Source organism: Lutra lutra, chromosome 6 (genome assembly GCF_902655055.1).
Source record: "Lutra lutra chromosome 6, mLutLut1.2, whole genome shotgun sequence".
Lineage (NCBI taxonomy): Eukaryota > Metazoa > Chordata > Mammalia > Carnivora > Mustelidae > Lutra > Lutra lutra.
In genome coordinates, this window is record NC_062283.1 from 136,801,078 (window position 1) to 136,828,553 (window position 27,476).

The 27,476-nt window shown below is 40.1% G+C and overlaps 1 protein-coding gene across 5 annotated transcripts in view; it reads right to left on the reverse strand.

Moving 5' to 3' along the window:
• The window catches only part of FRK (fyn related Src family tyrosine kinase), a 132,829-nt gene that overhangs the window by 92,248 nt on the left and 13,105 nt on the right, over positions 1-27,476 (reverse strand). For 2 of the 5 annotated variants that reach the window (XM_047734329.1, XM_047734331.1), the window contains exons 2-3: positions 20,765-20,864; positions 19,093-19,189 (exon numbers count right to left, since the gene is read on the reverse strand). The exons of 1 other annotated variant lie outside the window; for it this stretch is intronic. In XM_047734329.1, coding sequence (XP_047590285.1) covers positions 19,093-19,178 — 86 coding nt within the window. In that variant the 5' untranslated portion in view covers positions 19,179-19,189; positions 20,765-20,864. Of the gene's footprint in view, positions 1-40; positions 914-19,092; positions 19,190-20,764; positions 20,865-22,830; positions 22,954-27,476 lie in introns of those variants that run through there. 2 more of the 5 variants (XM_047734330.1, XM_047734326.1) reach the window with 2 other exon arrangements.

Sequence of the window (27,476 nt, forward strand, 5' to 3'; positions counted from 1 at the left end):
CAGAGAGTTGAGAAACAAAGTGTGGGTTTGTACTACTCACGGCTCTGCCTGCAGGCTCCTGTCCTCAGCCACATAGTTAGAAGGAATATAGCCCTGCAGCGGCTGGGCAGAGCCATCTCCCCTTTTCTCCAAGTGCCTGGCGAACCACCAGCCCTCCCGGGAAGTGTCCAGGACTTGGAGCTTGTCGCCCGTGCGGAAGCTAAGGTCCTCTGCGGTCCGAGCCTGGTAGTCAAACAGAGCCACAAAGTGGTGGCCGTGGCTCCTCCCGGGCTCCTGACTCTGCAGCTGGGGAGGACCGGGGGAGCAGTGGGCCATGGGGTTCTCAATCACCACTCCCGGCTTGTCAGCCTCCTGGAACAAGCAGGGGAGACAGGGCCGCAAGTATGCCCAGAACCTCAGACAAACGTTGCCCATGGTGCTGTGGTAGGGGGGAGGGGAGAGGGGCTTCTCCCTCTCCCCTCAGGGTCTGCAGATCAACTTTCTCTTCTTCCACCTGGCAGCTTGGAAGTCAGCACCAATTCCCCGGGCTTCAGAAAGTGTGCAAAGCCCCGTTTCACAACGAGGGGCAGATCTGCCTGCAGTGACCCCCCGCTTGGGGACACTCACCGGGTTGCTTTCTGTGGCTGGAGCTGCTGCCCCGGTACCAAACTGAATGGGAGCTGGGAGGCTGCTCAGGGGAAGATGTCTTTTCTTCTTCTCTGCTTAGGAATCCCAGAGCAAAAATGAAATCAAGAGGGCTTCATTTAGACAAACGTCTAAGAACAGAAGAGTCATCTTGCTTTATGTCCCGAGGTAAAGTCAGTAAAAGAAAGAGGTGAACTGCAGGTAAGATCACTTCTTCCCTCTGCCAGGAGCTCTCTCCCTGCTGGAGTCCGTCTCTGTGGTCTGGCCGGTCCTGACCCCCACAGAGCTTTCCTTTTTGCTAATGATTAACCAACCAGGGGAGCCTATTGCCTTTAACATCCTGAGCTACGAGCAGTAATTTCTCCTGACTTCCTGGTTTCCTTCTGTCTGTGATTTAAAAGAGATTCCTGTCCTCTCTACCTCTCCCTTCCCACACCAGCGCCCTCACCAGGGAGCTGCCAAAGTCCTTACCACTGGATAAACAGGCTAGCCCAGGGAGATTTTTGTCTTGCTATGTTCCCAGCACAGACTTTTTGCTCCCTCGTGAAGATGAGTAGGATTATTCTGCCACCACTAAGGGAAATTAAAAGGATAATTAAAATGTTTAGATATTTGTTTTTGGACAAACGGCAACGGGAAAGAACTATCGAGTTCCTACCTTTTTTCATCACGATGAATAGATTTTTAATAGCTTCATAATATATTTACAGTCTGGAAAAATACGAGAGCAGCTGACTAAAATGCTGAGAACCTGAAACACTGCTTTTTCCCACAGAGACATTTAGTTTCCCATCTCTCATGAACTATTTCTGAAATGCGCGCGCACACACACACACACACACACACACACACACACACACTCTCTCTCTCTAGGGGACCAGTAGAGAGAAGGAGTAGAAGGACCGCATGTGAGTTGCTGTGGGTCTACAGGAATTCTAACTTTATTGGTGGGACCTCAGGAGCTAATGACGCTGAGATCAGACAGCCATCCTGAGGGGCAGGGGGTTTTCTCGACGTCCTCTTGTTTGCGACAGCTGACTCCCAACAATCAGGCAGAGACTGTGGACAGATCTACACACTGCCATTTTCACTAGTAGAGACCAACTCTCAACTTGTTTACCATGTGTCACTTGTTTTCGTATAAGATATTTATTAAAATTTTCCACTCTAAAACACAATCTCTATATATATTACTGGAGACTTGACCTGGCTAACCGAGCCTCAGCACTCTCAAAATTCCTGTTTTTGGACAAACAGCAGGGCATTTTTAGTAATCAGAATAATCAAACTCAAGGGAAAAAAAAGAAAACCCAGAGAATGATGGCCATGGCTTCAGCCCCATCTGTTCTTACTTGGTACTAAAATCAGTCATTCATGGTGGACAGATGACCTGGCTAGAACAAGACCTCATGTCAAATTCCCAGGTTTTCCCAAATGTCTTCTGAGTTAGAGGGGAAGCACCAATTAGCCAGAAAAGAAAAGCCAAAAGCTGAGCCAGTTTTGGTTGTCTGTTTGTGACATGGGACCAAAAATACAATTCCATATATGAGAGAAAATGACAATTATATAATACTGAGAAGCCATAAAAATATTTTGTTTCAGACACAGTATTAATTGTAAAAGTGTGGGATCCTATTAATCCCCCCACGTAGAGGCATAGGATGCTAGTCTTTCCAAAGACATCTATAGGATCTAAAAATGAAATGAGGTTTGGAAGGAGTTAGAGAGAGGTATTCAAAACCAATTTGTAAGTGGAGTCTGAGGCTTCAAAAAGTTGAAGTTTTTAAATTCAGATATGCTCCCATTATGGTTATGACAAGGCATTCTGGAAAAAGACAAAGTGGCAGACACGCACAGCACAATCACTGGGCAAATAAATGAAATTGAAAAAGCGGGTGACCATCGGAAGGTGTCAGGCGAACAATGGTCTGAGAAAGCTGAGTCATGGGATGGGGAGAGAAAGGGTTTCTTTGTGTTAACAGCACCAGAACTCTGCAGTCACCCAACCTCGAAGCCTTAAAGTCATCTTTTACTCTCCCCCTGGTTTCTCTGAGCTAATCAATCAGTAAATTCTGCTCAGTCTTCCTTTTAATTTAGTCCACAAACTTATTTTATCCCTTCTGAATGACAGCTATGTACTGGAAAGAAAGAAGGAAGAAGGAAGGAAAGAAAGAAAAGTAAGAAAGTTAGTTTTTCCCGGGATTCTTCCAGAAGCATCCTAAGTAGTCTCCCTTCCTCCAGCTTACCCCCTACCTCTGCCACACCTTTCATACCACTCCCAGATCAATTTTTACAATCATAATAATGATATGAGTGCTGGTAGAGAGTAGCCATCAGGATTGGAGGGCTTTCTATGTGCCAGGCCCTGTGCTAAGAATGTTACAAATGGTATTCATTTAATCCTCTTGGCAAATAAAAACAATAGTACCTAGGAGGAAGTTGGGTTTGTTTGTTTTCGATTTTAAAGAAGAAACCTAGGCTTCACACGATTAAGTAAATTGTCCAAGCTCACACAGCCACCAAGTGGCTGAACCAAGAGTAACACTCTGGTCTCAATCTGTCTTCAAAGCCTGAGTTTTGATGACTCTAAAAAGAAGTTAATGTCATCCTTCTGTGTAAAATCCACCAGGACCACCCAGCGTGTTTGGAATAAAACCCAAATTCTTTATCAGGACACATAAAGCCCTCTCTGACCTCATGGCCCTTCCCTATCTCTCTCTCTCTCTCTCTCTCTCTCTCACACACACACACACACACACACACACACACACACTCTGGGATGCAGTCTCCCTAGGCAACCAAGGCTCCTGAAGCCCTCCCTGCTACCCTACCCCACCCTGTGACCTCCTCCTGATTTTTCCAGGCTGAGTTCAATTGATATTTTCTCTGAGTTAGAGGTCCCCTACTCTGTGTACCCTTAAAACCTGACACACACTTTTACTTGGTCACCTGCTAAATGTCACTTGTTTGCTAAGGAATCAGATTTCCTTCTCTGAGTCTTTAGTGCCTTATACAACATCCAGTATGTAAGCAGTAAATACTCTGTAAGTATTGAGGAAAGAGGGAAGGAAGGAAAGAAGGAAGGAAGGCGGGGAGGGCAGGGAGGAATGGGGAGGGAGGAAAGAAGAGGGGCTCCTGGGTGTCTCAGTTGGTTAAATGACTCTAGATTTCAGCTCATGTCATGATCTCAGGGTTGTGAGATCAAGTCCCACGTCAGGCTCCTCACTGATCTGATCATGGAGCCTGCTTAAGAGTCTCTCTCCTTCTCGGGCACATGCACCCGAATGTCTATAGCAGCAATGTCCACAATAGCCAAATTATGGAAAGAACCTAGATGTCCATCAACAGATGAATGGATAAAGAAGATGTGGTATATATATACAATGGAATACTATGCAGCCATCAAATTTTCGAAGTCTTGCCATTTGCAACAATGTGGATGGAACTAGAGGATATTATGCTAAGCGAAATGTCAATCAGAGAAAGACAATTATCATATAATCTCTCTGATATGAAGAATTTGAGAGGCAGGGCAGAGGCTCATGGAGGGTAGGGAAGGAAAAAATGAAATAAGGTGGGATTAGGAGGGAGCAAACCATAAGAGACTCTTAATTTCACAAAACAAACTGAAGGTTGCTGGGGGGTAGGGGGATAGGGATAGGGTGGCTGGGTGATGGACATCAGGGAGGGTATGTGCTATGGTGAATGCTGTGAAATGCGTAAGCCTGATGATTCACTGACCTGTACCCCTGGAGCAAATAATACATTATATGTTAATAAAAAAAAGTGTCTCTCTCCTTCTCTCTCTGCACACCCCCCCCCACTGTGCACATGCGCTCGCTCGCGCTCTCTCTCTCTCTCTCTCTCGTCTCTCTTTCCCTCTCTGGAAAGAAAGAAAGAACACAGAAGGGAGAGAGGGAAGGAAGAAGGAAGGAAGGGAAGGAGGAAAGAAGGAAGATGAAGGAGAGAAGAGGAAAGGAAAGGAGAAAGAGAAAGAAAAAAAAGAAGGAAAAGGAGGGAGGGAGGGGAAGGAAAGAATGGAGGGAGAGAGGAGTCTCATGGGGTGAGAGAAACTATGCAAGTCACTCACATTTGAGAACGAGAATTCTGTAGTGTGAGAAGTACAGGGAGCAGAGTGAGGGCAACTTTTTGTCCTTTGCCTCTAACCCTCTTTCCTCTCTTACTGTTTCCTGAATGTCAGATTCCTTTGCCAGCCTCCTAGACCAGTTTTCCTGCCTCCAGCCAATGTCCCTCTCCCATCTCTGGATGGAGCGGACTGCCACCACGTTAATTGTCTTAAATCACTCTCCTGCACAATAACCTTCATCAGATCCCCACTGCCTGGAAGATATGGCGTGGACGTGGGGGCTAGAGAGTTTGTACTTTACCTGATCTTTGTCAGATGGGCCCTTTTCACACCCTCCTTCCATGCTGGCCTTTCTGCAGCCCTCCCGCTCGGCCAGATTGCTTTACTGTGTCTTCTAACATGCTCGGTCCATTCCCACCTCTGATCCCACCTCCTGTGTCATTCCTCTGCTTACTACTCCTTTCCCTCCCAACAGACTCCCGCCTGCAATTTGTTATCTGAACAAAAATCCCACACATTCTCTAGGCTTTCTTTGTCAAAATAGTATTTCCTTCCATTGAGTTTTTCTAGCTTATGCAACCCTCACACCCGGCACATACATCATGTGAAATGAATTTAACCATGCTCCTGTATTCTATTTGCTGAATACTGCAAGAGAAAATCCCACAGCTACTCAGTTTTATACCCAGACAAATTAATGATCTCCAACTCCTAGTGCTAAGCCCTTAGCGTGGCTCAACATTCTTTTATATGCCAGTCTGGTCAGCTGCTGTTCCCTTCATTTCCTCGTAACACTGTAGCAAATTTGTCCACCATTCTTTGCAGCATCTCTGTGGATATCCTCTTTCTCCAGTGATGACCTTGCTGCTGACATTCACAGACATTCCCGGTCTATTCAACATTAACAAATTCAATTTCCTTTTCTTGCATCAAAAAAATACATCTAAATCTATAAACCCTCGTACGTTCTTTCCTTTTGGGACAGAAACTTCTACTTCTCTACCCTATATCCAGTTTCTTCTTCCTTACTAACAGAACCTTACTTTTATGGAAACAAAATCTAAAGATACATTTCTCAACCCTCCTTACAGCTAGAAGGGGCCAGTAAATAAGTAAGCAGAAATCCTTAGGTAGGGTTTCAGGAAGGTGGCCCAAAAGAGCTGGACTTAGCTGGGAGGTCAATTCCTTTTTTCCTTTCCTCTTTTCTCTTTCTGCTTCCCTGGAACTCAGGTGAGATGGCTGGGCCTCCAGCAGACATCTTGGACCATCAGGTGACCTTAAAAATGTAAAGAGTAAAAGAAAAAAGGAACTTGTGTCTTAGAAGTACCTACCTTCAGACTTGTTTGCAATATGGAAGACAAATTATCTGCCATCTATGTAAGGTGTAATTATTTTGATTTTTTATTATAGGTACCTAAGACTAATTCTGTTATGTTTTCAGGGAAGGAAAAGGAGGTTAAAGTCCATGTCTTGTGCTCTTGATATTAGTCCTTTGTATGATTGGTCAATTCCATCTCCTCTTGCCTTTCTTGGTAGGTACCTTCCCCAAAATCTATAATCAAGTGGAAGTCTCTCAAGCATTAAAAAGAAAAGAATAGAAGAAAAAAAAAAAGAAAGGGAAAAAAGGAGAAAAATAGAAAACAACTGTTAAATCTTTTATCCCACTGTAGGAACCATCTCTCTCTTTTTTTTTTTTTTTCTTCAGCCACATTTCTCAGAGCAATAGTGAATGTTTCTTCTTTCCCACTTTGCTCTTCCTTCCCCACTAATAGACTGCAATCTGGCTTTACCTCATGCTGCATCAGTGTACTTGGTACACTTGATGTCACCAATATCTTGCTGTTTGTCAAATCAAATCACTCCTTTTCCATCCTCATTCCATTTGACCAGTCTTCACTGGCAAAGATTGTTTTTAAGCCTCTTACAACGTTGTCTTCTTGATTTTCTCCTTTATTCCACAATTCTACTCAGTAATTTGCAGATTGGTCTTCCTCCACCTATCCCTGGAGTGAATGTTACCTGGGTACCTGGGCTAAAACCCTTCACTGGGTATACATACTACTGGGTGGCCCCACCCTCTGCATCTGTGGCTTCAGTTACTGAAAACTTTCAAACCTTCATCTCCATCCCAGTCTTATCTGTTATCAAACTAGATAGTCATGGTCTATATAGAATGCCCCAAAGGCACCTTAATTTCAAATTCAAATATAACATTCAAAATAATGTTTTTCCAAAATATTTGGAATGTTATTCCAAAATAACATTCAAAACCTTTCATTTTTATGTATTCTCTGCCTAAGTCAAAATCGTGTCAAATTAGTACCTTAAGTAAGAAGCACCCTAAACTCCTCTTTTTTCCTTTCCCCCCAGCTGATCACTGAACAAATGCTGGAAATTTAAACTGTTTAACATCTGCTTTCCTTATTAACTTCCTCTCCAGCCCACTGACACTTCCTTAACTCAAGACATCTTTGGCTCTTTCCAACTCTCTAATCTTCCTCTTTCCAATCCCATGTTTCCCATCCATCCTCTACTCCGTAGGCAGAGTGATCATACCAGAGTGTAAACCTGTTAATACTGCACCCTTTTAAAAACACTTTGATGAAAAGAATCAAGTAGGAGTAATCAGTCTACCTGATATTCAACATATTACATAGCTATAGTAATCAAGACCATGTGGAATCATTAGAAGAATAAACACACAGATCAGTGAAACAGAATAGAGTACCCAGAAAGAGACCCATGTAAATATGCACAACTGATTTTTGTCAAAGATGGAAAAGTAATTCAATTGAGGAAAGATAACTTTTTCAAAAAATGGTACTGAACCAATTGGACAGGCACAGACCAAAAAAAAACAAAAAACAAAAAAAACCCTTCAACCTAAGTCTTATATTTTCCACAAAAATTAACTTAAAAGATCATGAACTTGATGTAAAATGTCCAACTATAGTTGGCCTACCCAAAAAGTTCATAGACTTAACACCCAAAGTACTACCCATAAAAGGAAAATTCATAAACTGGACTTATCGTTAACTAAAATTTTTGTTCTCAAAGGACCCTGTTAAGAGAAGGAAAATGTGGGACGCCTGGGTGGCTCAGTTGGTTAAGCAGCTGCCTTCGGCTCAGGTCATGATCCCGGCGTCCTGGGATCGAGTCCCACATCGGGCTCCTTGCTTGGCAGGGAGCCTGCTTCTCCCTCTGCCTCTGCCTGCCACTCTGTCTGCCTGTGCTCACTCTCGCTTCTCTCTCTATGACAAATAAATAAATAAAATCTTTAAAAAAAAAAAAAAGAGAAGGAAAATGTAAGTTACAAAGTAAGAGAAGATACCTAAAGTATTTGCAGCTCACAACTCTGATGGAGGACTAATATCCAGAATATACAAAGAACACCTTAAATTTAATGGTAATAAAACAATCCACTTTGAAAATGGGTACAAGATATGAATAGACATTTAACCAAAGAAAATATACAGGTAGAAAATAAGCACATAAAAAGATGTTCAAAGAGATCATTAGCCACCAGAAAAGGCAAATTAAAACCATAATGAGATATCACTATACAGCTATCAGAATGGCTCAAATAAAAAGTAAGACAACACCCAGTGAGGATGGTAAGGATATAGAGAAGCTAGATCACTCATACACTGCTGCTGGAGATGAAAAATGGCCCCGTCACTCTGGATAACAGTTGGGCAGTTTCTCATTAAACTAAACATGTAACTACTGTATAAAGCAACTATTATACTGGTAGACATTTATCCCTGAGAAATGAAAACTCGTGTTCATACAAAAACTTGTATACAAATGTTTTAGCAGCTTTATTCATAACAGCTGCAAACTGGAGACAACCCAGCTGTCCTTCAGTGGGCAAATGACCAGACAAACAGAGCTCTGCGCATACTGTGGAATCAGTACAAACTGTGGAATACGATTCAGCAATTACATGGGCACACCACCGATATCTACAGCAACCTGCATCCTAAGAAATTAGTTAAGGGAAAAAAAGCTGATCCCAAAAGGATATTTATTGTATGATGCCATTTATGTAACAACATAAGACATCTTGAAAGACAGAACTATAAAAATGGAGATTCCATTAGTGGTTGCCAGAGCTGAAGGAGCGGGTAGAGATGAGAAGGAAGTAGGTGGGACTATAAAGGTTAACGGGAGGTTTCTCATGGTGATGGGAATGTTCTGTGTCTTGGTTGTTATCTATGCCAATATCTGAGTTGTGATACAGTCCTGTGGTTTTGTAAGATGTCATCACTGAGGGGAGTGAGGTAAAGGGTCCGCAAGATCTCTATTATTTCTATCACATACAAATCTACAATTATGTCAAAATTAAAAACTTAAATTTTTAAAAGTACTCTTCAATGGCTACTCACTGCCTTTAGGATAAAGGCTGTATTTTAGAAAGAAAGGTTCTACATCGCCTCACTCCTGCCTAACTCATTCTACTCCACTCTGTATCACTCAGAGTTCTTAGGCAAACTAAGAAACCAGCTCTGGCTAACTTATGCTGAAAAAGAACATACTGAAATAATTCAAGTGGTTTTCAGAGTCGACAGTCAAGTTGAGAACAAGGCTTGTAAAAGTCAGCAGAAATAAAAATGTGTGGCCATGTCCAGAGTCTTCCCACAAGGACAGGTCACTGAGGGACTGCTACCACCAAGGACATTGGGCACTCCCACCGGCTCCTCCATGGGCTCTAGCACAACTCCGCCACCACTGGATACCAGATGACACTGTCTCCTCCAAAGCATCTCACCCCAACTCCAGCTTTCAGGGTTCAGAGAGAGCTCTCAGAATGGAAGATGGGACTTTGCCTCTCCAACTCATACAGTGGAAGATTCCCCACACATAGAAAAAAGACATCTTAGAAAGAAATATAAAATAAAAATAAAAATCGTAACCACATCTAGTTTTCTACCAAACTCTTGAAGTGGGCTCATGTAAGTCTTAAAGTCCGCAAAGATGCCTTGCTTCTTCATACATGTTCACTTTTTTTTTTTTAAGATTTTATGTATCTCTTCACTGAGAGACAGAGACAGAGAGAGAGGCAGAGGCAGAGGGAGAAGCAGGCTCCCTGCAGAACAGGGAGCCCAATGTGGGACTCTATCCCAGGACCCTGGGATCATGACCTGAGCCAAAGGCAGACATTTAACTGACTGAGCCACCTGGGCACCTCATACATGTTAACTTTTATCCAGTCCTCCCCATTTGCCTAGTGTGGCTTCCCCGGTTCATCTCCCTTTTGTACCCAAGTGTCCTCCAATTTATTTCCCAGACAAATATGGGTACTTATATAAGAGCAGGAGAAACTATCTCTCTCCTTCATTCATTCCTGACCACTTTATTAAACAGAATTGACTACTCCCTCATTCATGTTCCCCACCAGATCCCATTACCATCTCTATCATTTAACTCATAACTGTCTCACCCAATCAATTCTAACCTCTTTACACACTGTAAGCCTTTGTTGGCTTCCTATAGCAGCGTAATGCCTAACACCTACTAGGTACTCAATAATGCATGCTGAGAGTGAACATCATTCATCTAAAACACAGATTTGTAATATCTTAAGTCACTTAATATCTGTTTATGTGTAATTGCATTGTTTTCCCCAAGCACACTGCTCTCTCCTTGAAGTTAAGTGTGTGTATCTCTCATTTCTTTGCATCTCAAGGAGAATCTAGAATGCCATCCTATGCACAGGGGACCTCCCTGCTTCTCCTCTTGCTATGCCACAATCTACTCTCCAAATGGCAGCCCAAATTGTCTTTTTAAGTTCTTCTTTTCTTTTTTCTTTTCTTTTTTACTTTTTTAGAAGAGAGAGAGAGAATGGTGGGAGGGCAGAGGCAGAGGGAGAGAAAGAATCCCAAGCAGGCTCCACACTCAGCACAGAGCCCAACACGGGGCTTGATCTTAAGGCCCTGAGATCATGACCTGAGCCTAAATCAAGAGTTGGACACTTAATCGACTGAGCCACCCAGGTGTCCCTGAAAAAATAATCTTTAAACGTACTGGGACAGGGCACCTGGGTGGCTCAGTGGGTTAAGCCTCTGCCTTCGGCTCGGGTCATGATCTCAGGGTCCTGGGATCGAGTCCTGCATCGGGCTCTCTGCTTGGCAGGGAGCCTGATCCTCCTCTTTCTCTCTGCCTGCCTCTCTGCCTACTTGTGATCTCGCTCTGTCAAATAAATAAATAAAATCTTTAAAAAAATAAAAATAAAAATAAAAAATAAAAAATAAAAGTACTGGGGCACCTGGGTGGCTCCGTTGGTTAAGCGTCTGCCTTCAACTCAGGTAGTGATCTCTGAGTTCTGGGATGGAGACCGTGTTGGGCTTCCTGCTCAGTGGGCAGCCTCCTTCTCCCTCTCCCTCTGGTCCTCCCCCTCCTTGTGCTTGCTCCCTCTCTCTGTCTCTCAAATAAATAAATAAAAATCTTTAAAAATAAAAATAATGAATAAAAGTATAACTCAGGGGTGCCTAGCTGGCCAAGTCGGAAGAATATACAACCCTTGATCTCATGGCCATGATTTTGAGCCTACATTGGGTTCAGAGATTACTGAAATAAATTAAAAAATAAACTTTAAAAAAATAAAAATATAAGTCCAATTTGTGTTTTTCAACAGCTTACCATCAGTGGAAGTAAATTCCAAACTCTGTATCTTTAGGTACTGGCCTATCTCCAACCCCTCTAGCTCCCCAGTATCATCTCCCCTTTTTCCTTCTTTGGATGTCTGTGGTCCAGCCACAGAGGCCATATTTCTGTTCACTGAAGCAACAGCCAAGGTCTTCTTCTGACCAGTGACTTTTTACTCACCATTCTCCCAGCCAGTAATGCTCTTCTAGGAGCCTTTATGCAGATATATCCTTTAGTTCTCAGCCTAGTTCCAAAGAGCTTTCCATAATTTCCAAACCTGGCTTCTTTCTTAGAGTATGCTATTGGTTGAATTGTGTCCTTCAAAAACATAGGTTGAAGTCCTACCTCCCAATACATCAGAATATGACCTTATTTGGAAATAGGATCTTCTTGGCAAAATTCAGCTTCTTCCTTTGGCTCAAATACAGCCTGGGACTCTGGGATCTTTGACGTGTTTCATCTTAGCCTTCATCAGTTTCTCATTTGGCCGGTTTTGGTGGGACTGGACACTAGACCAACCCATGGCAAAATGGCAAGAATCTATTAGAACAAACTTAAGGATATGAAATATATTATGGAGAGCTCAAGTTACATATGAAGAACATGATAATGAGGAAAAGGAGGAAGGGACAGCATGAATATTTGAAGCACATGATAACAACTTAATTCTAAATTTTCTTAGTTTTCTCAGCCAAGAGTACAGTGTTCATTTCAGACTAAATAAAGAGGATTGGACACATTTTCCTGAGAAATGAAATTTAAGAGAAAGTTGTGATTATTAGACACCAAAATGGACTGGAAAATGATGTCAAATTAAGCTCAATTTTTTTCTTCATTTAGAACTGCTATTACAAAGGGAAAATTTTTCACTTGCAGCAGCACTTAAGAGATATGAAAGCAAATGCTGAGGTTTTATTTTACTGCAACTGGTTGTTACCAGCTAAAACCATTGCAGGACATGAGCTGTGAGGAGCCTGGCTTGCCAGATCCTTACTGTCCATAACTGAAGCATTTTTCCTGATCAATGACAATAGGCTATGGGAAACGACAGCCAACACTGACCACTGGCCTCATTCTGTCCCTATCTAGTGGGTGTGTTTTCAATATTAAAGAGCATATCCAGAAAACCCCATTTATCACAGTTCAGAAACCATGACTTTTCCCTTCAGTGAACTACTCAATGAATTTATTGATTTCCCTTGCTTGAGTTCCCTTGCTTGCAAGAAAATTAATTCCTCTTTGGAAAAGAAAAAGAAAAAAACTCTTTAAATCTCTTCATTTCATTCTTTGGCACTATAAAAGACATGAAATGGGCATAGTGTATCTAGATTTCAGCAAGATACTGGAAAAGTATTCTAAAGAGATCTGCAAAGGGAATTAGATAAAGAACTTGCTTTCCAAAAGGATGGAGTATTCTTGTATATACAATCTCCTGGAAGCAGCTGATATGCCTTTTCTAAAATGGAAGTAGGTATCCATGGATCACCCAGGTGGTTTGTCTTTCCATGTTAAACCGATACTTCATTAATCAAGGTTCTCATCTACCCAGCAGCAAAATTACTACAGTATGGGCACAGCTTGAAGATACTGCAGGTTCAGTTCCAGACCACCACAATAACGCAAATACTGCAATAAAGTAAGTCAAATTATTTTTTTGACTTCCCAGTACCTAAAAAAGTTATGTTTATACTATACCGTATTCTCATTTTGCAAGAGCATTATCTCTTACAAAAAAAAAAAAAAAGACAAAACCTTAATTTAAAAACACTATTGCTAAAAAATGTTAACAATCATCTGAGCTTTCAGTGAGTCATGATCTCTGGTCATAGAACACCATAACAAATATAACAATAATGAAAAAGTCTGAAATATTGTGAGGATTACTAAGATGTGATACAGGGACACAAAATGAACAAATGTGGTTGGACAAATGGTGCCAACAGATTTGTTTGATGCAGGTGTGTCCCAAAACTTCAATTAACAAAAAAAGTTATATCTGCAAAGCACAATCAAGCAAAGCACAATAAAACGAGGTATGCCTGTACTTGCAAAATTCTAATAGCATTAATATGGGGAGATTATTGTCATATGTCCAGTCAGCATTTTCCAATTAAAAGAGATATGCAATAGTTTTATTTCTATTACCGGGGGCTGTAAAATTTTTAGTCATTACCAGTGACAGCAAATGTACTGGTCTGACTTATACATAGATGATTTTATATAGAAACAAAAAAAAAGTCTTAAAATAAACTCCCCAGAATTAGAATTTTCCAATATTCATGCCAAGTAATTGGGCAGAATTTCAAGAATTCCCTGTTCATCTAGGCTTTTTTTTTTTTTTTTTTTTTTTGGTCTCTGATAAATAAGTAGTATACTTGGCATTCTTTTTTTTTTTTTAATTGGACTATCTCTAAGTAACTGTATTCACATTTCTACGGTTCACATTAATGGTTATTATTCAATTGTTCTCATGTTTTTAAGTTTCTTTCCATTTGTTTCTTAATTAAAAAAAAACTACTAACCTTATAAATTCCTACTATTTAAAGTCAAGGTTAAAGAAATATTTTAGTTAACTTCAGACAAAAGCCTCTAATAATTTTTCAAAATAATGAAATTATTTATATGTGTGAATATATATATATAAAAAATGAAATAATGACTTCTTACGAAGGTTATACTTTTTTTTCAAGTGCTTAGCACTTTAACAACTAAGCTCATAATAATTATCTTTTTGTAATGTTTATATTGAAAATCTCCTGTTAAATCATGTATATGTATAGTTGTATATGGCATGGCAATTTACAGACTTGTGATTGGTGTAATTGGCATCTCGGGTCTTGAGATATAATGTTGGACGTTTAGGCAAGTCTCAGGGGCTTAATGTTACTTGAAGAACCATCAAGGTAAATGTATTTAATATACAATAAAAGCCTATTAGAAAGTGGTTTTCTTTTCCTCAGTGGAAGTCAAACCATGAGTCACATCTTGTCTCCTGTATACAGAATGATATATGTGTATTTGGCTCACTTTAACACCAAAAGCCTATACTCTGTGTGCTATACTCATCTTTAGAAAGGAGCATTTATTACAGCTTGGTTAACTGTACATATTTTTACATCTCCTCAGTTAATGGGATTTTCAGAATATTGACCTAAAACAGTTTATTTGAAGTGAGTTACAATTCCATTCTGCAGACCTAGACCCAAAGGAATAGAATGTGAGACAAACTTTCCTTTTATCATTCTCTGCTTGGGCCTCCAGCAAAGGATCTGTCTCCAGCCACTGGAGGTCACGTGCTGAATCTCTATTAATCAGTTCATGTCAGATGCAATCAGAATTTTGTCCAATTACAAAAACACTCACCCACTAATTTATCAAAAGCAACTGTGTGTAACACTCATGCTTTAGAGGATTAAACCACATGTTATTAATGGGCAGTTGAAAGAAGCACACTTCAGTAACTTATAAAACTGTGACCTATTAACAATTATTTATTTCAGTAGTCCTTGGAGCTTATCTCTTTTGCTTCACTAAGTCAACAAGTATTTATTGAGCTCCTACCACGTGCCAGGCACTGGGCTAGTGCTTGGGGACATGAGATTAAATAAAGCAAGCATAGTCTCTCCTGGTAAGGACATTATTGCAAACAAAAACTGTGGCCACATAAATACTGTCAATGTAGAGGGCGATACAGAGCTAACTAAGATATAAATTGTTTGGAAAGAAGGTTTCCACCTTTGACTTCCACTATAGTTTTTTTCTTCTATAATTTATTCAACATATAATCATTGAACACTGCCTACAAGGCATCAGGCATGATGGTTGCTCTTCAGAATGTTGACATGAAAACAGACACAGCCTGTATCCTCTATGGAATTTATAAACTAGTAGAGGAGACCGTATTAGACAAATACTTACAGAAATAATCAATAAATGATGGTTATTTGCTAAGAGCTATGAAGTAGAAATACAAGTTCTATAAGAGGAAAAGGGCTATCGAGCTCTATTTTAGACGAGAGTCTTTAGATCTTTACTTGTCTCATTTTCGTATCATCCCCAGAGCTTGGAAAAGGATTTTGATAAAACTGACACTTAAATGAGTATTTGTTGAGCAATTGAGCCCTGAATTTGAGAACTAGGTCGAAAATATCATTCTTGAAAAGTGAAAATATTAATCAAAATGACTAGATATGGTGTTTATTATTGCTCTTCAAGGATATTTCTACTTCTCCTCCTCCAAGAATGTAGTAGAATTGTACTTTCCTATCCTTTTGAGGATAAGCACGGCCATATGACTTGCTTTAACAAGGAAATGTTATTAGAATTGATGTGTATCCCTTCCAAGGAAAAGCCTTTAAGAGGAAGTGTGCAATTAAATGCATTTCCCTCCCTTACCATGACAACAATGCTTCAGATGAGGGATGATCTATTAGCCTACTTCTCTGGCTGCACAAAACATGGACCAGAGCCTCACCACCCAGGCAGACACATATAAGCTAACTGAGAACTAACCTTCGTTGTTTCAGGCCTCAGAGATTTTAAGGATTGTTAAGGATCGTAGCATTTAACTTAACCCTAACTGACTGATAACCTGGATAAAGTTAGACATCTACGGAAAGTGTAATGCGTGAAGGTGGGTAGGGAGGCAACACATTTACAAGAATATAAAACAAACTGCTGATAAGATTAGAGAGCTTCCCAAACCTCAGCAAAAGACTTAGGGTGCTTCTTGAAAAAGGAAGTATCCCTTTCGAATGGATCCTAGAAAATGTAATACATTTGTCACAAGAAAGTTTATTATGCAATATGGGATTTGTGTGTATGTGACTGATAAGAATTGAAAGAGACGAGGGGACAAAAAGAATATGTCCCTTAACTGTACTCTGATCTTAACTACCACTTATTATAGAATTTTGGTAAGCACGAAAAAGGCTCCCACTCTAGAACATATTAGATGAAGTTTTCTTCTGCTTGGTAACACTCAGTTTCCTTGTCCAGATTCTGTATTCACTGAGCAACTTTCTCCGTTTTGGATTCCTGAATATGTCTTATTAGTCCTGCCAAATACACCTGTTCCTAGGAATAAATAATTGTACATATATTTGATAAATCATTCTCCTGTGAATATAACTAGTATATATTTTATAAACGTAACTACTTGGGAATAACTTAATTTTTAAAGTTTCTAATGTGCATTATTGAGAACCAGGCCCTAGATCAGTGTTGATCCTACTAATGTACTGATGTCCCAAAACACTCAGTCTGAAATGGCTGTCAGCCTTATGTGACACATTTGGTGCCAGAAGACAACACTGACATCTTAACTAAAATAGCAGCCATGACTAGAAAGAGTTATACAGGTTGAAGTTATGAGAAATAAGAAGCATTTGCAATAATAATCTTGAGCTTAAAGGTAGACATGATGCAGAAGTTAGACTATTAAAGGTTAAATTGTTATAAAGACTGCTGAACTTTTAAAATCAATCTTTCCAAACTAGACTTTTAACATTTAATGGATTTATTTTTTGACGTTTGTAAAATATTACCATTATGAATATTTTAAGAATTATTACTAGTGTTACATATTTTATAAGAAAGGCATTATTTGTCTACTTTATATGATTCATAAGCTTAACCAAATACTTAAGTATAATTATTTTCAAAGTCCCATTTTCCTTCCAGTTAAATATATTTTTTTGGTTTTTGGTTTTTGGTTTTTGGTTTTTTTAAGATTTTATTTATTTATTTGACAGAGAGATCACAAGTAGGCAGAGAAGCAGGCAGAGAGAGAGGGGGAAGCAGGCTCCCTGCTGAGCAGAGAGCCCAATGCGGGGCTTGATCCCAGGACCCTGAGATCATGACCCGAGCTGAAGGCAGAGGCTTAACCCGCTGAGCCACCCAGGCACCCCCAGTTAAATATATTTTAAATTTTATGCATAGGAATGTAAGAGTGGGACAAGAATGCACGTAACAGAAATGTAGCATGCAGTGAACTTGACTACAGAAGTATTTATTCTCTTAAGCAATGGGTTTCAACAACTTTCCTCAAGTAATGTCATATGCACATACTATAGGACAAATTCAATGGAGGAAACTCATATTTAATGATTTAGAAAATCTTAACTGGAAACAAAGAAATGCACTGAACTTAATGTGAAACAAAATGCATCAGTACAATAAAAATTATTTTTAAAAATTTAATACAAATCATTGTTAAAAACATTAAATAACAAAAGCACTAGACTTATTAAAGATGAAAGGGTTAAGTGGAAGTTAACGGATTATTTTAAAACTATTCCAAGAAGACCCTACAGTCTATGGCTTATTTTCCTTTGTGCATAATATTATGCAGGAAACAATTTTTCAATTCATGCAATAATATTTATACTGCACTTTTCCATATAAATGTGTTCATAAATATTAATCAATTCCCACAACAACACTGTGAGAAAGCTAAGAATTATCCAGAGTTGACAGACTGAGAGCTTAAAATGATGTTTGGCTATGATGCCAAGGACTGCTGAGAGAATTAATAAGAGAGCTGACAACAGAGTCAAAAATCCTGGCTCTGGCTGCTGCCAGGGTGAAGGAAACTGTCACAGAGCTTCCTTGTCCTGTCCTGACTCCTGTGCTCCACAGTGACTCCTGGAGTCACATGCACCTTCTCCGACATTACCCCTGCAAGGTCAGTGGAGCTATCACAGATTCTTCTAGCTTAGCTCTTAGTGTGTCAGAGTTAGGTGTCTCACTTCTCTTTGAGAACATCAAGAACATTTTCAAATCGTAATTCAGAGACCTGCTTCAAGAGGTCTTCTGTAAGCCTATCGACAGAATCTACTTAAAGCCAAGAAGAAATACCACTGCATCCTGCAAAGTCAAAACCAGGATACTGGGACTGACTTATCTAAACTCTTAGTGATAAATACCTTTGTCTGCAAGCCTTTAATGCAGTATGTATGCAGCAGGCCGGTGACTAACTCTCCCAGTGACCCAGGACCTGAAGGTCACTGGGTACAAAGGACTCTCTGGGTTAAAACTAGGGAAGTCCCAGGCAAACCCAAATGATGGTTATCTTATCTCTAGATAATGAAATATACCGATGCTTCTTTATTTTACATGACTGGTGAAATGAACGTAGCCAGTTGTCTTATTTCTGAAGGTAATTAGATAATTGGGTAAAATTAAATTTGAGCAAAATTTTTAAAAATATTTTTAAATATAACTTTCAGTGACTTATGGCCAAATTTTCAAAGATAGTAAAATTTCATATACAGTAGTCAAATTGCCACAGGGTAGGACCATCTGTGTGCATAAAAATCCATACTGAAAACTTGTCTTCAGGTTCTTTCCTTGCATAGGAGTCAGACTGGAGAGATCTAATTCCCCTTATCCTACCTCAAGGACTCTTCTCATCTGTGGCCCTTGGCTACCCTATTTTAGAGCCCTAAAGAGTCCCAAAGAGTCAGGGACATGAGAAACTTCTTAAGGTTCTCCAGGATACACAAGAATCTGAAAGGTTGCCCTGTTTTATCTGCCATGGCTCCTCTACCCTGTTGAGCCATGCTAGATGAGATCCTCTCTCTGAGATTACAATCTGGCTGGTTACAACCTGTAAGCCAGAGACACCCCCTACTCTGGGGTCTCCCCATTACTCCCTCCTTGGTGAGTGTTCAGCCAGAAGGACAGAAATAGAGATCAGGTTCATTTCAATCACCCAAAGTCTCAGTTCTCACCTGGGCCCCTCTGATTCTCTTCTTCCCACCTGCTTTAACTCTTCTCTCATTTTGGGAGGGAAACCAACTGTTATGTCATCATCCATTCACTTCTCCACTGTGGATGGAATACGCGCTAGGTCCCCCAGGTTTTGGCTCTTCTACACCTACTTACTATCTGGGTGACTATGAGCAAGTTTGTTTGTTTGTTTTTTAACCTTGTTTTTCTTTTTAAACCTTGTTTTGTCATCTGTAGAAATGGGGATGATTATAGTATTTACAGCATTTGGGTTGTTGTGAAGATCAAATAGGTTAATTAATGTGAAATGCTTACAAAAACTTTGACACAAAGTAAGCCTTCAATAAGTTAATATTTTCGATTTTGTTGTGATTATTTAAATCCAAGCTTTGATTTATAAAAACAGTAATCATAACTTCTTTTTCATTCTCTCAGAAGCTGGTTCTTACAACAGAAAGCCTTTTTTTTAAGACTTGTTTCTGGTAAAGACTCAAAAGTCTACTTTGAAACGCAGGTGAGAAATTAACTCTTCATTTAGGCATCTTTCGTTTTCTTCTCTCTCTGGGGACCTAGATTTCAGTCTTTTGCTTTTTCTAAGTATGAAAGGAGTGTTCCTCAGCACCAAATTATGGAGTAAAGAGAAGAAAACCTACTAAGTGATATTATTGCCCTTTGCCAGGTATGTGACCTTGGCAAGGGGCTTAAATTCTGAGTCTTGGGTTTCCTCATCTATGAAATAGGGAGAATAATAATTTAGTGATTGAGTAAATCAATCAATAAAAATTTACTGAGTACTATATTCCAGAAACCTTGTCTGGCCCTAGAGATAAACACTTGATCCAGACACAGGCCCTAACCTCACTGAGTTTATAGCCTAGCATGAGAGAGACTAAACCAATAATTACAGACAAATCCAGTAAGTTCCATTGCAATGAAAGTGATAAAGGGGACCTTGACCTCATTAGGGTGTCCTCCTGAGGCAGGGACATGTAAACTGAGACTAGAAGTGTGGAGGGAGATGAGCTGGGGTAGAGGGCAGAAGAATGACAATGAGAACTTAACCAATTACCTTATTTCTGTAGGCCATCACATACACAGGGGGCAAAGTTCCATTTCATAAAAAAATGTTAAATTTGTCATAATAAAATAATGGCATGTACAAAGTCGTGGCATAATAAGGAATTTCAGACTGTCCAGATGCTTAAAGAGGGCCACTGTGACTGGAATGAACAAAGCAAGGAGAGTGGGAAGAGGTGAGAAGGAAAAGATGTGGGGCGGGGAGGGGGGGCAGATGTGCAGGGCCCTGTAGACTCTAGAATGTGAAAAGGTAATGATGTAACGAAGATAAAACTTTGACACAAAATTCTTCACTTAACATTGATTCCTTCCTGCAAACGTAGAGTTTTTTACCTTCATAATTGTTTTTCTTAGCACTCTTTGTTTTTTAGTATTTTAAGTTAAGCTGAGTCATTTCACTCATAAATTCCACCTCCTAAGTATGTTTCTATTATGAGTACTCTGATCAAAAGTTTATGACCACTGCCAAATGATGCAAGATTTTTTGAAATTATTCATTTTATCCTTACAGTATGTTATGAATATATGCCGATTTATGTGTCCCACTTACATATGCAAATATATAAATATTAAACAGCAAAGGTCAAGATTACTTACCTTTAAATTATTCTGAAGTAGCCTGTTCTATTCCAAAGCATTCTGTACTACCTTTCATTCCACACTTTACATATTTTACTTTCCACTGTGGTGTCTTTTCCTAGATTTTAAAAATTATTCCACTATCAGATTTTTAGGCTATTTTTTAAAAAATATTTTATTTACTTATTTGAGATAGAGAGAGTGCACAAAACTCCTGGTACCTTTCCTAGCAGTGGAAAGATCATTTCCCACAAGACTAACTGACAGTAACAATGCAGCCCTAAAACTCCAGCCATCCCCACCCCCCACTTCGCTACCCCCCACCCCCACCCCACCTGCCTCAACCCTGGAGCCCAGGGCTGCTTGCCTTTCCTTTCACAAAGATTCCTGTTGACTTCAACCTGATCCTCAGGCAAAGTGGTCTTAAAATCCCAGGGCTTCCTCACCACTCCATGCAAATTTGATTTGATTTTTGTGGGTGCATTCACAGTGCGGATATTCAGTTTGATCTTTCCCTAAATTATGGCCTCTCTCTCTCCTCTGACTTAAACTATAATTACCCCCTGACTTATTTTCTGATTATTGTATTCATTTACACATTCCCTTACTCATTGAACGTTTCCTTATTACTTCCAACATTCCAGCGACTATGCGGGGCACCAGAGAAAGCCTGTGCTTCTTTCAGAGAAGATGCGGAATCACCTTTGCTGGGCCACAGGTCTCCATACGAACACTACCCATGACCAGGTGCCTTCATTGGTCCTGCCCACCAGATCAACTCATACTCTTACAGCAGTTACACAAAGCTGGACGCTGGGGTGCCTTATGAGATAGTGTATATCAGACAACAAAAACTGTAGGAAAGTGGCTTTCTGACCCAGGAGTAGAGTGCCACATCTTCTGGATACCCTCAGTCTTCCAGCATTTATGAACATGGCATCCCAGGATTTGATGGACAGAGGTGTTTAACTTTTTGGATAACACTGTTTATTCCCAAGGTCAAAGACAACAGAACACTTCCATAAGGACAGTCTTGTTCCATTTCTAAAGCTCCTTAAGCAATTAAAAAAAAAAAAAAGAATCTAACCAACCTGGAGGCCAGTTATTGGATATAAGAAGATCCTAAAGAGTTTGGAATGGATTCTTAATAAAAAAAAAGTTGGTTGTGTGAAGAGGGGAGTCATGATGCCAGGCTTTCTGTTGGGATTTTAATCCTCACAACACCTCTAAATGAAATGAATACCTTATCTGTTAAACTTGCAATATTGTGATATAAAGAAAGCACAGGAAAAAGTATATAAAACTTAAATTTACAGCTTAACAAACTGTTGCAAAATGAACTCAGGTTAACACCTACTCAGATAAAGAAATGGAATATTACGGGCACCCTGATGGAAACTCTGCGGGGCTCTAGCACATCATAGCCTCATTCACCACCTACTGCCAAACACGGCCTTGACTTTCAAGGAATTCAACTTCCTTCCATTTCCTTATGGTTTCACAGACTAATTTACCAACTCTAAAAATATCATTTGATTCTGCCTATTTGGGGAGGTCATACATTAATTGTTCTATTCTGCCTGGCCTCTTTTGCTCAACATTATGTCATTAAGAGTTATCTATTTTGCAACAGACATCAGAAGCCCATTTACTTTTATTGCTGTGTGGTGTAAACACCACAATAGGGACCCCTGGGTGGCTCAGTCAGTTAAGCTGCTACCTTCGGCTCAGGTTGTGATCCCGGGGTCCTGGGATCGAGTCCCACATTGGGCTACTTGTCCAGCGGGGAGCCTGCATCTCTCTCTGCCTCTGCCTGTGACTCTGCCTGCTTGTGCTCTCTCTCTGACAATAAATAAAGAAGAAATCTTAAAAGAAGAAGAAGAAGAAGAAGAAGAGGAGGAGGAGGAGGAAGAAAAAAGAAAACACCATAACATATCCTTCTGGGATACAACTTTTGGATTGTTTCCAGTCGAGGGCCAATTTGAACAATACGATGAACTTATATGAACATGCTCTGGTATAAGTGTACACATTTTCCTCTCTAGTAGTGAAATTCCTGGGTTGTGGGTTATGGGTACCCCCACCTTCACTAGATATGACCAAGCAGGCTGTGCTGATCTGTCCATCAGCAGTTCATGAGTTCCCACCGCTCCATGTCCTCATCTGACTTGATTAGACTTCTAATTTTCACCAGTCTAATGAAATGTAGTGTCTCACTGAGGTTTCAGTCTTCATTTTTCTGGATAAAAATGCTTTTGCATAGAAAAGGAAAGAGTAAATAAAATCAAAAGACAACCGACAGAATGGGAGAAGATATTTGCAAATGACGTATCAGATAAAGGGCTAGAATCCAAAATCTATAAAGAACTTATCAAACTCAACACCCGAAAACAAATAATCTAATCAAGAAATGGGCAGATGACACAGACATTTCTTCAAAGAAGACATCCAAATGGCCAACAGAACCATGAAAACGTGCTCTACATCACTTAGCATCAGGGAAATACCAATCAAAACCATAATGAGATACAACCATACCAGTCAGAATGACTAAAATTAAGAAGTCAGGAAATGACAGGATGGCAAGGATGCAGAGAAGGGGGAACTCTGTTTCACTGGTGGTGGGAATGCAAGCTGGTGCAGCCACTCCAGAAAATAGTACGGATGTTCCTCAAAAAGTTGCAAATAGAGCTACCCTATGATGAGAAATTGCACTACTAGGTATTTACCACAAAGATCCAAATGTAGTGATCTAAAGGGGCATGTACACCCCAATTTTTATAGCAGCAATGTCCACAATATCTAAACTATGGAAAAAGAGTCCAGATGTCCATCAACAGATGAATGGATAATGAAGATGTGGTGTATATTATTACACAACCATCAAAAAAACTGAGATCTTGAAATTTGCAATAACATGGATAGAACTAGAGGGTATTAGGCTAAGTGAAGTAAGTCAAACAGAGGAAGATAATTATCATATGATCTCGCTGATATGTGTAATTTAAGAAACAAAACAGAGGATCATTGGGGAAGAGAGGAAAAAATAAAACAAGACAAAATCAGAGAGGGAGACAAACCATAAGAGACTCTTAATCATAGGAAACAAACTGAGGCTTGCTGGAGGGGGTAAGCGTGGAGAGCTAGGTTAACTGGGGGATGGATTTAAGGAGGGCATGTGATGTAATAAGCAGTAGGTATTAATATAAGACTGATAAATCACAGACCTATACCCCTGAACCCAATAACACATTATATGTTAATTAAGTAAACTAAAATAATTTAAAAATTAAAAAATAAAAAGATTTTTTATTTATTCACTTGAGAGAAAGAGACAGAGAAAGACAGAAGAGCACAAGCAGGGGGAGAGGCAGAGGGAGACAGAGAAGTAGATTCCCCGCTGAGCTGGGAGCCCAACATGGGGCTCCATTCCAGAACCCAGAGATTATGACCTGAGCCTAAGGCAGACACTTAATAAACTGAGCCACTCGGGTGCCCCTAATTTTTCTGGTTCCTAATGATACTGAACATCTTTATTTATATTCCATTTGCATGCTCTCTTTTCTGAAGTGTCTACTTGGGTATTTTGACCTAGTAGCCAAGTAAAAAAAATGTTTACCTCAGGAGGGAGTGATAATGTGACAAGTGACACTTATGGGTAAAAAAAAAAAAAAAAAGGAGGACTGAAGATTGAACACTGGGTTTAGCAAATGGGTACCACTGGCGAATTTAATCAGAGAGTTGGTGAATTGTTGGAGGATAAAGTTTGTGTGCTTAAGAGAGCAAGAGAGAAGAGATCACAGGCAGTGAGAAAGACAACTATTTCAGTTTTCATTAAAGGGGGACAGAGAAATGGAATAATTTGTATTAAGATGAGAAAAATAGGGCACCTGGGTGGCTCAGTTGGTTGAGCGACTGCCTTCGGCTCAGGTCATGATCCTGGAGTCCCAGGATCAAGTCCCGCATCTGGCTCCCAGCTCTGCAGGGAGTCTGCTTCTCCCTCTGACCTTCTCCCCTCTCAGGTTCTCTCTCGTTCTCTAACAAATAAAGAAAATCTTAAAAAAAAAAAAAAAAAAAAGATGAGAAAAATAACATCACATTTGTATGATGGTGAGATGATTTAGTAGAAATGAAAAATATCATAGGCAAGGGGGAAAATTACTATTTCTGAGAGGATGAGCTACGGTGTTCAAGGAGAGGGCTGGCCTTACCTGTATATGTAGACAATTTATAGCAGTGCTTCTCAAACTTCACATGTGGAGGTTTTGTTAAAAATATGATTGCTGAGGGACGCCTGGGTGGCTCAGTTGGTTGGACGACTGCCTTCGGCTCAGGTCATGATCACGGAATCCCGGGATCGAGTCCCACATCAGGCTCCCAGCTCCATGGGGAGTCTGCTTCTCCCTCTGACCTTCTCCTAGCTCATGCTCTCTCTCACTGTCTCTCTCTCAAATAAATAAATAAAATCTTTAAAAAATATATATATATGATTGCTGAGTCCTAGGGCCAGATTTATAATTCAGTCATTCTCCAGTGGGATCCAAGAATTTCGGTTTCTAGCAAGTTCCCATGGGCTACTGCTGATCTGGGGACCACAACGTAAGAACCACTGCTCTACAGTAACAGAAGGCAAGGCAGAGTACCTAACTATGTATGCTATTCGGTACTGGGTATTTTTCCAGAAAAATAGAACCTGGGTCAACACTTGAGAGTAAAGATGAGGGGACATGATGTGACAAGAGGAAACTATAAAATAATCATTTAGAACAGCAGTAGAGTGACTGCATCAGGGCATTAACATATTATTACAGAGAGTAGCATTAATTACTCATTGAAATACATGTGCAATGGTTGTGTATATTTTCTTCAGCCAGGATCAGCTGCTCAGGTGTAAATACAAAGAACTAATAGAGTTGACTTTAACCTGTGTATGTGCTACCCACTGCTGCATAACAAGTAACCTCAAAACTCAGTTGCTTAAAACAATATTTATTATTGTTCAGGAATCTACAATCAGCTAAACTGTCTTATTGATATGAACCAGGCTTGGTTTCTCGTGGCTGGGCTCACACCTGATCATAGGTCATAGGTCACTAGGGACTGACCGATTTTGGATGGCCTTGCTCACATGTCTGGTATTTTACTGATTATGGCCTGGAATGACTAGAGTGGACTGAGATAATGATTCAGCATCCCTTGGGGTAACCCAAACTTATTCACCCAGCAGTAGCAGGATTCCCAAAATGAGTGTGGAATCCCTCAACACCTCTTGTGACTCAGGCTCAGCACTGACAAAATGTCCTCTGCTGCATGCTGTTCCTGAAAGCAACTCACAAACCTAGACCAGATTCCAGGAGAAGCAGATTCTCGTCCTCACATGGGGGTTGCAGAGTCATATTGCAAAGGGCATAGATAGATACAGGGAAGGAAGGTTTATGTTGTTTTTTAGTATCTACCACTACCAGAATGTGATCTTTTGCTAGTTTGAAGAGGTGAGAAAGGAATACAGGAATTAAGGATGTATCAATTAAATGATTGTAATGATTTTCTAAGGATGTATCAATTAAGTGATTATAATGATTCTCCATGAATATTCAGTTGGGGGGAAAAAATGAGAACATAATAGCAGTGAAAGACAGTGAAAAGGAGGTGGCAATCATTGGGTTGTACACACCAGTGCACTCCAAGGGTTGGAGCTGGAAAACAGGACGTGAGCTGGAAGAACAGAAGAGGGTAGTAATAGTGTCAGTGATAAGACCATCCCAGAAGAGAAGTTAAAGGAATTGAGAGGCTAGAGTGTTATAATCATTAAAAAATAAGTGGAGATTGAAACATTACAATGAGCTAGAAGCTAAAATCTAGGCATGGGGAATGTGAAGGGAGAACTGTGGTAGGTTGATAAATATACAAGTATGTAAATACAAATACATATGTGTGTAAAAATATATATAAGGCATATATATATACATATATATATGTATATGTATATATATCTTTTAGAGAGATAGTGTACCCACACACAAGCAGGGGGCAGGTACAGAGAGAGAGGAAGAGAGAATCTTTTTTTTTTTAAAGATTTTTATTTATTTATTTGGTAGAGATCACAAGTAGGCAGAGGGGCAGGCAGAGAGAGAGGGGGAAGCAGGCTCCCTGCTGAGCAGAGTGCCCCATGTGGGGCTCGATCCCAGGACCCTGAGATCATGACCTGAGTGGAAGGCAGAGGCTTAACCCACTGAGCCATCCAGGTGCCCCGAGGAAGAGAGAATCTTAAGCAAGCTCCATGCTCAGCATGGAGCTCCACACAAGGCTTGATCTCACGACTCTGAGATTATGACCGGAGCCGACATCAAGCGTCCGACACCTAGCCAACTGAGCCACCCAGGTGCCCCTGAAAATATTCTTTGTAATTATGTATATACATTGTGTACACTGGGATAGGTCTGTAAGAACATATGTTCAACTTATAGCAGTTACTTCAGGGGTTGGGGGGGGGTGAGAATGTATTGAGCAATGGTGAAAAGAAATGTTTGCTTTTATTCTATTTGCTTCTTTCTTTGTGGTTTCACCACACACATGTGTTGTGAAGAAAAATTCAAATGGAAAAGTGAAATAGAGCTTTAAGAAAAGCAGAAGGGGCTGGCTTCTTGTCACAAAGATCAGGATTTGAATTTCATCTGTTAAATGAGTATATTCCATGTTTTGGCGATTAAGTGAGATCATTATTTAATGC